Below are 12117 nucleotides of genomic sequence, written 5' to 3' on the forward strand. Positions count from 1 at the left end.
CTTCCCCTACCAAACGATAGTGATGAGTGATTACGTTATCTCACGGTGCACAAGACCAAAAACTGTACTAGTTATTGTGTAATAAGCCAAAACGGTCAAATGGTGTAGATGTTGGAGTGTCTGTCTACTGAGCTAAATGTGGTGAGTTCAAATCCCATCTGGTGAAATCCTTTTTTCATAATCTACCTGTCTCTTCAGACAGCCAGACAAGGCTTTGATCATACCGCATTAAGATTATACGGCATACAATTATTATACAATATTATGTAATTATCATACAAGTATTATATAATATTGTGTAATTATCATACAATTATTGTACAATATTATTTATATATTATATAATATTATGTAATTATCATACAACTATTATATAATATTATTCAATTATCATACAATTATTATATAATAGTTACATTATTATACAATTATTACATAATATTACTCAATTATCATACGACTATTATAAAATAATGTAATTATCGTACAATTATAATATAATATTATGTAATTATCGTATAATTATTATATAATACTATGCGATTATCATACAATTATTATATAATATTATGTCATTATCATAAAATTATTATATAATACTATGTCATTATCATACAATTATTATATAATTACCACACTGTAATAGCGCGAAGGTCAGAAAAGAATACTATTACTTGAATTTTAACTTAGTTTTCAGCAAACTTGTTGGTGGAAGGTCTGACGGAGAGACAAGCCTATGAATGGTTTTAGACATGGTTTATGACAACGAGGTATCCCTTTCAACCAGAACCATATTCAGGACATACCATTAATGATTCCCGACTCTCTCTCTCCAAACATATGAGGGCAATATCAACCTGTTTATTTGCTAGGTACTCCTCTATTATCTTGATGATTTCCTTGTCGCCGAGCTCAACCGTATGAGAGAGTGTCATGATGAGGGAAGATTAAACTCTCACGAATCGGAAAATTAAAAAATTAGCGCTGTTTCTACATCGAGGCAGCACCATCCTGTAGAGATAGAAGTAACAGTCTGTGTAATAATTTAGTGAGAAGACACTCAGACTTTAGAAAGTCAAGGTAGAAACACTGAAGAAAGATTGTCAGAGGTCAATAACACCTAGGAAAAAATGTTTTTAAATATTTCAGTGTCTTTGGCTGTCATTCATACTCTGTGTAAAACTGCTAGTAGCTTGACTTCACCAACTTACACGTGGTTTGTGCGTATATTTTTTATATGGCTGTTGAATGCAAGAAATATAAGAATTTCTCAAACTAAAACATGTAGACTATTACAATCAACAAGCAACAGACATATCTTTCAAAATAGGAGGTAGATGCTACCTATTCAGACTTGAGATTGGCAAAAATTGTAGCCGAGCCCTTTCAAGTCAGTACCTGAGCCTGTTTCATACTTTGTATCGAACAGATGTCACAGCAAACATAGTACCGTGTATCAAGCCCTTTGCAAAACCAAGCTGAGTTTCAGTAAAGCGATTAAAACTTGTACATGAAAATGTTTCACCCTCGTACATCGTACAGAACTAACGCAAAGGAGATACCAGATATAGAGAAAAACACTGATTCTGGAAAGTGAGAGAATGACCACTATATAGAGTGAATAGAAGATATGAGCTACGAGATCGTACAACAAAAGCAGATGACAAATTATATTTATGATGATGAGAGAGAGTACGAATAAAAATAGCTTACAGCGCCCAGCTTAACATGAATATATATATCAAAACATAAAACAATCAAAAAACTTGATAACATAAAACCTACAAAAAGAATGTTTGGATCCTTAATAATTATAAGCAACTTACATGAAATAATAAGCAAATATATAAATAATTATACTCAATACAGTTGACTATCGCAATGATACAGCAACCACAATATATTTCCTGAATGACCTTCTACTAACTTAATGTAAATTATGTAAATTTACATATACATATATACATGTACTTTACAGCTTGATGCTATGGCATATACAAGGCTAGATATTTAAAAGTGACTATGAATATACGGATTCCGAATGATTATAGGCAACTTACATGAAAGGACAAACAAGCCAGTATGCAATCCAGCTAAATACTGTTAAGATGAAATGATTCAACTCCAGCACCATGGTGACCATTGCACGAGTATATAACTATAGAAACCTACGAGAATACGATTATGAACCCCGGGGTGACTAGATCACAACTGATCGAGGGATAATTGACATTCCTCAAACTGGGACAAATTTGCCAAACGATGGAAAGCCATCCAATAACTGTCGCACAATAAGACTAGCTACTAACTAGCCGCGACGAGACACTGCATTAAGAGACCGCCACACAAAATGTACTCAGTGGAAAAACCAAAAACATGACACAGAGGCGTGTAACCAATGTTATTGAACTGAGATGAGGATCACTGCTGGGAAAAACTGATAAAGACCGAGGGCTACGCACAAAGCAACCAATAAATGGCAGATTATTAGGACGGATTCGGCATGAATTTTTAAGCTAGGGTCTGGCTTCACCTGACGGCTAATATGTGTCAGGGTTTAAAACGATATATGACCAATCAGCAAATATGAAAACCTAGAGCAATTGCTATGCTGCCGGAAATATCAAGTATGGGATTTGTCCAACCATCACAGCTGATGCGATGTGAATGTATGGGACATCAATTGAATTGGGAATTCTCTGGCCATTGTAATGAAGAGCTTAGGAATGAAAACATAAAATTACAACTAAATAATGGATATTATTTATCAACACCACTTAATATAAAAGAGAGTAACTGGCTACAACAAATACTAACAGGTATTCAACGAAGTCAGCAACTCTACAGAGTGTCAAGCACAAGGAGAGGGATATCAACAATATAACAGGAGGCAGCCAGAATTAGGACTGTTGAAACATTGTAGCAGTCAGCATACACCAGATCAGCAACAAATAACATCTGTCAATTTATTTTAGCTTCAATTATATTAAGTTTATATGTTTTTCTGCCCTGTACTTCAGTCTCTTACAGCTAGGAGCCTTAACTGTCAAAAAAAGACTCTTTTTGGCATGTTCTCCATCTGGTGTTGACGCAATTTCTATGATTGATTTCTTCCAATTCTGAAGTTCATAATTTTCAATTGACATTTTCTAATTATCGAATCTTTTAATGTCCTTTGGCGTCTTGCTGCTTGTACGTATTATATGCTTATCCTGTGGTCTGGCTACATTCCCTATCGGTATCTTGTTTTCACAGTATTTCCATACAACAACCTTCTCTAGTACTTGAACCAGTAATGATCAATTCAGTTCCCACAAGCTAAGCAAAAGTGTGTAAACTGAATAATATAGTCAAAATAGATTAAAATGACAAAGCACATTCAACACTGATGTCGTGTGTGGATTTGTGTTAGTTTTTAGTTATACATAACGTAAATTCTCCATATCCACCCATGGGTTTTTAAGCAAGAGTTGCATAAATCAGTTATGTAGGCTAAGTGTTTTTTATTTGAGCTTTGTAGAAACATGGTTACTCTACAGTCAATGTGATGGAAATAAATACATAGTCGCAGATTACCTGCTTTTTCCTGTACTATGGTGGTACTTTTCGGTTGTAAACAACAATTGCAAACGAAATGCGCGCTTCAGCGACCAATCCATTGGCCATGACCCTAGCATTAAGCTATTCTAGGCGTAAGGTGCCGGTGCGTATATCGATATATCATTGATATTCGTACGTTATTGGCTAATAGCCTATAAGCTGCCACGATTACTTATGTTTACGGTGAAAATAACTACATGTATGGACGATTGTTTGCATGAGTGTAAGGATATTACGCTATGCGTTAAAGTCTATCAAAACAATTATTTATTGGAAGGGGTCAGGTATAATTGCAGTGGCTCAAAACCTGGTCAGTTTCTGGGTCGTTTTGTAGGGGTGGAGCTTAATCCGGAAATACAAAAGCTTTAAAGTTAGTCGAACCACTGCAAACGTTTAGTTGTTGATAAATCGAGTAGTTATCTATTTGTTTAACAAAATATCACGTAAGCATCTTTTCCAAGCAAATTTTTAATTACAAACATGAGTTCTTTTAGCAAAATAACATAGAGTTTTTACATAGCTGTTTATCGTAGTTTTTTCTTGTTAAATAACATGCAGGTACATACCTTGATACGACACTGTAGAATAAGCAAGTCCATGAGGTCCTGTGGAGCTTATATGCCAATAGTCCAGGGAAAGCTGATAAAGCCGTGAATAAGCCGTAATAGCTTTAACTCCATTCCGATAGCATCATTGACCTTGACTCCCAGTAGCGTCTCACCATTGCCATAGATACTGTTACGCTACATAAGATCTCAAAGCACGATTACACACCATGCCCCCTCTCCTAGGAAACGGCCTCAGAAGATCTTAATTTCATATATATACATTTATTTCCAATATCAAATCCACATCAATCAAGTTACAAACATCAAAAAAAGAAACCACAAAAGCCGCCTATTTCTGCTCTACGTGTTCACTCTGAATCCTTAAAGTCCATCAAATTTCCCTCTTTCCTAAAACCTCCATCACCTTCTTCGCTTCCCAACAACTTTTCCTCTGCAGCTGAGTCAAGGGTCTTGGACTCCTCTTGACTAGTGCAGGCATCTGTCGTACTGACAGGCTTGCTACTTTCAAACAAACCTGGGGTCTTAAGAGACTCCTCCAGGAAGTTTTCAGTAGGGCCTCCAGTTTCTACCCTGGCTTTCTCCGCACTCAAGCTTTCCTCCCTGGAATCGCCCTCCAGGCTTGGATTACAAGAGCCAGGTCCAGCAGCCTTCTCTGCTTAAGCATGGGCGCCGGCAGAAACGCTGTCCACCGCGGGCCTAGCCTTCGCAAATCTAGCGGGCAAACCGGCTTTCACCTTGGCCATTTCAGCTAAGACGCCTTGGAGGGCGACAGAGCTCTCATACTCCTCACTCAATTCCATTTCCTCCTTCTCTAACTCCCTAATCTGCTCCTCAAACCTGCGCTGTAACCTCTCTCTCCTTAACCTAATATTTTTCCTTTTTTCCTCAAATTTATTCTCATCCAAAAAGCTGTCGCTTTCTATTTCGTCTAAAAACTCATTCACTTTGTTCAATATAGAGGCTTTCTGAACTTTTCCACTGTTCTTTATTACACTGGCATAACTAGCGCAAGATCGAGAAATTGATTCACTAGCTGACATTATGTCTAATTCTCTTTCAGCTTGATCCTTAAGACCAGACACCATTGGTTTGGGTGTTAATAAACGCTTAGGTTCCATATTTTCCTTCAAGTTCATTTTAAAACCATGAAAAACGTCAAGAAACTCCTTTTGGTCAAAATCATCTTTGCACATACTATTAATGTCGAGCAATTTTAGCTGATGTAACTCATGTAATCCTAAAAGATTTTTTCTAGAACCTGTTAAAACATACACGGAAGTGTCGACTGACCTAAAAGTGCTTCTGATTTCAACTTTACAAATTCCAGCTACAGATAGAGAAGATTCATCTGCGCTATATATACTACGTTCAGGTTTACTCAAACTCAGACCAAGCATTTTACTAGTCTCTTCTGTTACCGTAGAAACTTCTGCTCCTGTATCGAGTGTAAACTCAACATTTTTCCCATTTAATTTTAAAACTTGTTTAATGTCACTACTACATAGCCCATCTTTATTGCTTTTGGTGAATCTCACTCTATGTGGACTTTTTCTAAAACTCCTACTTTGTCTACTAGACTTATACCTATCCCCTGATGGGCTTCTACTACTACCACTGTTGCTATACCTCTTACAATCACGCCTAGACTCTCGTCTTTCAAGACACTTGTTGCGAGGGCAATCCTTAGAAATGTGACCTTTCTTTGAACAAAAATAGCACCTAGCACTCGAGCAATCCCTAACATGATGTCCTTCCCTGTTACAAGCAAAGCAAATAATACTTCTAGCAGGGGAATTATATCGTCTAGGTGATGACCTTTTATAATTTTGCCTACCTCTCCACCCAGGTGAAAAGGTGTCAGATCTAGCACTACCTGAACTATCTCTTTTAGGCAGCCTATAACTAGAACGCTCATCATGAGATTTCTCAATCTTTCTAGAAACGCGGCAAACAGGTGCAAGAAAACTACTGTCACTAGATTCCACCTTGATATCTCTCTTAGCACCACTGATAATAGATTCTGATTCTCTAGCTAAATGTCTAGCTTTCAACCTATTAGATAACTGCTCCCAAGTTAAGTCAGTCTCCTGCATTAGTTCTTTTCTGGCACCGGAATCACGCAAACCGTTCACTGCTAAAGCTACACAAAAGCGCTGCCTTAAGTCATCATTACCATCACCGAAATCCATATCTCTACTCAACTTTTCCACTCTCACCAAGTACTCTCTCTCTTCTTCCCCTAAAGCCTGTGAGGCAGTAACAAACTTCATCGTTCTCACAAACACACTTTCCTCTCTCTCATAATGGCCTCTCAAAAGATTTAAAGCTGTTTGGTAAGCATCAGCTGCCTGGCTAGCAAGATCAAACCCTAAGCTTCTCAGCAACTCCATTCCTTTACTACCAATAGCGCTTAATAAAGCTAATAGCTTAGTCCTACCCGCAAAGAGTGGGGCACCACCTTCATTGTTATCCATACGGAACGAAGTAAGCTCACACGCAATCTCAAACTCACTGAGCCAAGACTTAAAAGAACTAGAGACATTTCCACTATCTAGCCTCAACTTAGGGAAAATGCTAACATCTAATTGTCTAGCAGCCATATTAGCACCCAACTAACAACAACCACCTTCAACACACCTAACGACTAACACAAGGAATCACTATAGCACTGCTACGGTAATGTTACTCCTCTACCGTGCACCGTGGCAACCCAAATAAATAACAATCACTGACCCGAACAACGCTACGACACGCAATAGCGTTACTAATTAATGTCACCAACCTTCAACTATATAATAGAACGACACAGTATAATAACACCCCTTAATTAATTAATGTAACAACACAGTATCCTGCCTACGACGCCATGTTAAATAACGTGCAGGTACATACCTTGATACGACACTGTAGAATAAGCAAGTCCATGAGGTCCTGTGGAGCTTATATGCCAATAGTCCAGGGAAAGCTGATAAAGCCGTGAATAAGCCGTAATAGCTTTAACTCCATTCCGATAGCATCATTGACCTTGACTCCCAGTAGCGTCTCACCATTGCCATAGATACTGTTACGCTACATAAGATCTCAAAGCACGATTACACACCAAAGAATAAATGGTAACACGCTCACAAAACGGAAAAAATCTTCTCAAAAATACACCATTAGTTATTCTGTATTCGTTTATATTTGAAAAATAGTTATATATTTTTTTAATATGAATACACTTTTGTAAAGCGGTATTACATAAAATATTGAAAAGTTACGATTATGTTCTGAACAAAGAAAATGCATATTAAAACGGTTGTCCACTTTGTTACCATTCTGAGAGCCTAAAATGATTCTATTTTAATTCACTGTAAATATTAGTATTAGCATCTCGTTAGGCATTGATTGTAAAAATGAAGGCAACAGAAGACATCAGTTTTTATCTTTACTGTATTTGCTGCAAGCACACACTTTTTTAACAACTAACTTTATATTACTACCAAGTCTCAACTGTAGGACATTTTGAAGCAACGGCAGTATGTAGCTACCTAAGGAACAACCATTTAATTGTGTATCTCAAATTTTATTTGAACTTGTTACTACAATGGTGCGCTGTCAGTAGCACTGCCAGGCCTAGGCTGTATCTCATCTGTTTGGTTCACAAAAAGTGTAGGAGAGGAGGCAAGGTAAAGCACGTTTTTGTAGTCTTCTGCAATGCAGGGCAGTTATATTTTTGGACTAGACAGCCTGCCTGTGATCAGTAGTCCTCAGTAGTCAGAGTCGCTTACTGCTTGCAATTTGTCTTAAAAAATTAATTGAAATGCACTGCATATTCATATTGCTTCAAGACCTCAGTGGGTCATCATGTATTCATAACTGACTTTTTGTATTCATCATTTCATCTTCTATATAGACCTACCTACAGGCCTCCCGTGCCTGTAGTCGGCAATCATGTCGGTAGGTTATCGAAGCCTCGATAGCTGAATGACATGATCGCTGACGACAGTCAACTTCTACGAGGAGCCTGAGGGCCTACCAAATATATATTTTTAATTGCAGTGCATTTAAGCATTATGCCGCTCCTTCTTGCCTCATTGTTAGACGAGTCTGAGCAAGCTATCAAAGCCCATGAAATCGAATATGGCAACAAGTTTTACACAAACCATGAGGACGGCATATTCAACAAGCATGAAAGACTTTTTGAAGGTAATCTCATATCCTTAAAGCACTTTTTCTTCACTGCCTAATTTGTGATCTTGCGTTAAAAATGAACATTTTATACCTCGGATATTTTAGTGTAATATTGATGTTGAAGTGTAACCTTGATTGTAAAATGTAGGCCTATGCTTGGTTGTTGTGCAATAGAAGTACATGTCAATAGTAGCTTATATGTTTTTATGCTGCAGTTTGATGGAGCCCTTTTTGGTTTATTTTTGTACCATGTGATCTATGACGTCACAGGCCCTACTTGAAGCAGAGTTGACACAATTTTCATCAGTTCACTAGCAACTCACACTGGATACACACCATCTAAGTCTCAGCAATAAAGGATTACTCTCTATAGACACTCAACTTTTAAGCTTAAATTGACGAAGTGGATATTCGGGTATATACAGACATGCAGTGGTCTAACGATCAAGCTTATAGTGCAGCCTTGATTAGAAGATATACATGGACTTCAGTGTACAAGCATTGGCATGCAATTGAGATGACATTAAAAATCATTGTATATATTAATAACTACAATCAAGCAAGCAATAAATGTATCAAGCATCATATACATGCAGCAGTTAGTTCCCAATTGAGTGTTAGCAATCAAGTAAGGCTAAAAACCTACAACGTCTTCAGCTAATGAATCTAAAAAATCTGTACCATGTTTCTTAATTTTAAAATTTTATCTGCTCTAATTTAGCAAGGTGAAGATATTTGGAGAGGTAAGAACGTCATCCATGACAGTCAAAGCTATTTATGTATGTATGGCGAAGAAAAAGAGTATGGCGAAGAAAAAGAGTATGGCTGCATGTACGGCCCTGAAAGACAGCAAACCCAGAAGGAAAAGTACAAAGAACAGCGGAGGGTAAGTTACCGGTACACCAAGAATATTTTACTCAGCCTATTATAAGGGATATTTTTGGACAACAAAACTCGGTCATTGTATGTCCAATATATTTAGACAGGGCTATCCTTCCATGTCTTTGCAAATGCACAGATAGTATAGTATGGATTTTACATAGAGATGATGAATAATATTTATTACTTTTATGGATTTTAAATTGTTTTATTTCTGAAATAGCTATCTTGTAACAAAAGCATGCGTGCACATTTATATTCTTGTAAGCCAAAATCAGAGAATGCAGTAAATCTAAGTCTACACTACTGTGAGGGTTGCGACATGTCTAAGCTGTATTCGATACTTTGCTTTCGGTCTCACAGTACATCAAAGTTCAAAAACATTTTCTCTTCTTTTATTCATCTACACTCTCATAGAAATTTGGTAGAATTGCAAAGAAACACAGACTTGATTGGAATGCTCAGATACCATATCCTTGACCCAATAGCCAGTGAAGTTTACGGCAATCTGTCTCATTTTTCTTGAGAATTTCTCATCGTGAGGCCTCACACATGCGCCAGATAGTATTATATTGCAGTTCACACCTTTGGTTAAACTTGGACGTAATATTTTATTTTACATTGAATATTTCACACCTAAAATTTGCAAAAACAATCATTAAAAGCAAGATAGAATGAAAGCTTATTTTGGAGCTCTGGCAACAAGGCCTTTGTTTGGACTCTTTTGCCAATTTAAATTTAGTTAGATTGTGCCCACAAATATAAATATGCTATACATGTGCATAAATTCATATATGTTGTCACATGGTGTCGATATACATAATTTACGTATTGTTTATATTTTTAGTCACAGAATCCAACAAAGAGACCGCATCCTCAAGACAATACATCTGATAGTAACACGGAGGTACTCACTCACATAACCAGCAATAAAATTTTAGGCAAATCGTGCAATATTAATTATGGTTAAATGTGGAATTTCATTGGTAGGCGAATCTTCAAGCCATTTATAGCCCTAGATTAGTAGCTAGAAAAACGTGAAGTTATAGTAGGATAATGCAGAAGAACCCCTTGTGTAGGCAGGATTAGGTTTCAGAAACAAATTATTTGCTGCCAACTGCGATATTTGTTAAGTTGCCTGTTCACACCCAGCCAAACGTTCAATGCCTCGAGCATTCTGATTTATAGCTCAAGATAAGGAGGAAACGCAGTGCTTGCTCAGGATGGGTAGGAGTAAGAGCAGAGGCTATGTGAGCTTCCATAGATGTGGGGAGCATCTACGAAACGCCACAAACGACAGCATTATAGATGTAACTCAGACACCTGATGTTACTTTCATACCTAACAGTCCGGTGAGTGGTAATATTCAGTAACTCAGTTTTAAAATTAGAACCCTGTTGCATGATGCTTTTGTGTCACTTTAGTGTAAGTGCTCAGTGTCTGAATTGGAGAAAGTTGTGCAGCGATGCTCCCAAGTCTTTGATTCCAGATTTGTAAAGCATATCAAATCGCTGGCATGCGTTTTGCTCCAAATCAAATCACTTAGAAGGGTGACTGCTCAGCTTTCAAATAAAATGAAATTAAAACCATCATCCACTATGTAATTGATGGTTTTAATTTGATTTAATTTACAAACTGGGTAATCCATTTTTATGGTGCTTTAATGCCAATCTCATGATTGGTGATTTGATGTAATGTGCAAATCTCTAATCAGGATTTGGGAGCATCTCTGGAGTTGTTATCAACTCTTTGAGAGATTGATAACAAGGTGCCACAACACCATCCGATTCATAGACTGAGTACTTGGACTAATTTCGCTGTTGTCTTGTACAAGTCAACTCTATGGGCTAAGTCAGTTGAGCAATGTAGGATTGGAGAAGATATATGAAGTCAGGAAATAGTTGTGAAATAAAACTACTGTAAAAACAGTAATAAAGTCAGGAACTAGCAAAAGCAGATTTGTCCGGTTCTTTGAGATCGCCAAATTACCTTCCAGCTAATCACAATGTCCAATGTAACTTTCCAATCTACTTCATTAAATTAACAAATAGTATTCTTGTCAAAGTCAAAAATTGTCGCAAATAATGCCACTTGAATACTGCATTCACAGTACTTTACAAGTTCAAGGAGATGTAAATACACATGCTATGATTGTTTTTATTTTAGATCAAGGATCTCCAAGAGGAGTTTGCAGGGAGTAAGAAATGGCAGAGCAAAAATGCTTCCTGACGCTTTCTAATACAAGCAATATCTAGATAGGCATAGAGCAAGGTTGTTCCCCATAGCTGTGGGTGAACTGGCAATGAAGGGAAGTCACGCCAGATGGCATCTGGCGTGCCCTCTACCTCATTGCCAATTCATCTGCAGCTATAGAGAACAAACTTGTTCTAGATAGGAATACTTTTATATGCAAAATCTCGAACTGTTTCAGCTTGTACTGTGCTCAATTTTGAGTGAATATATTGATCAAATTAAAACATACCTACATACATAAAACATTCAGGATTTTCAACACTGATTTTTTTTTACATAAACCATACTTTTATTCACTTATTTTCACATATCTACATGTAGTATATGTAGCCCTTTTCTACTCTGTTATTCTGTTCTCATTTGTGCTTTGGTGCTGATGTGGTAGTAATTAAGTTATGTGCAACATTTTCTTTTTATATCAAATAAAGTAAAATTATTAAACTTTACGATTTATCATGATAGATTCGTCCGATAACTAAAACAACCTACTTCCCATCATTGTTCCAGTGGTCCATCACCAGACATTTTGTCATTGCGCATCGACTTTTCAAACAATGTATGTTGTACAACATCAGCAATGCCAATAGACATACATCATGCTGAAGGTTTTGTGTGTGCTGCCCTCTGATTTTCCAGAATTGGC

The 12117-nt window shown here is 37.0% G+C and overlaps 1 protein-coding gene across 3 annotated transcripts; it reads left to right on the top strand.

The window, feature by feature from the left end:
- The first annotated feature begins 3949 nt into the window (after nt 1-3949).
- Nucleotides 3950-11753, top strand: LOC137396458 (uncharacterized). Of its 3 annotated transcripts, none has more exons than XM_068082745.1 (6): nt 3950-4043; nt 8211-8357; nt 9064-9228; nt 10069-10128; nt 10410-10573; nt 11388-11753. In XM_068082745.1, the coding sequence occupies exons 2-5, from the start codon at nt 8280-8282 to the stop codon at nt 10473-10475; spliced, it is 369 nt and encodes a 122-aa protein (XP_067938846.1). In that variant the 5' UTR covers nt 3950-4043; nt 8211-8279; the 3' UTR covers nt 10476-10573; nt 11388-11753. The 3 variants fall into 3 exon arrangements, with proteins under 3 accessions (XP_067938846.1, XP_067938848.1, XP_067938847.1); XM_068082747.1 differs by having other exon boundaries at nt 3981-4043; nt 8253-8357; XM_068082746.1 differs by lacking the exon at nt 3950-4043 and having other exon boundaries at nt 7879-8357.
- The last annotated feature ends 364 nt before the right edge of the window (nt 11754-12117 follow it).

Source organism: Watersipora subatra, chromosome 5, assembly GCF_963576615.1.
Source record: "Watersipora subatra chromosome 5, tzWatSuba1.1, whole genome shotgun sequence".
Classification (NCBI taxonomy): domain Eukaryota; kingdom Metazoa; phylum Bryozoa; class Gymnolaemata; order Cheilostomatida; family Watersiporidae; genus Watersipora; species Watersipora subatra.

Excerpts from the sequence above, each read along its gene's own strand:
- LOC137396458 (XM_068082745.1), top strand. The coding sequence starts at position 8,280 with ATGAAATCGAATATGGCAACAAGTTTTACACAAACCATGAGGACGGCA. Across the intron at positions 8,358-9,063 it reads GCATGAAAGACTTTTTGAAG|CAAGGTGAAGATATTTGGAG; the intron begins GTAATCTCATAT and ends GCTCTAATTTAG. Across the intron at positions 10,129-10,409 it reads CATCTGATAGTAACACGGAG|CTCAAGATAAGGAGGAAACG; the intron begins GTACTCACTCAC and ends TCTGATTTATAG.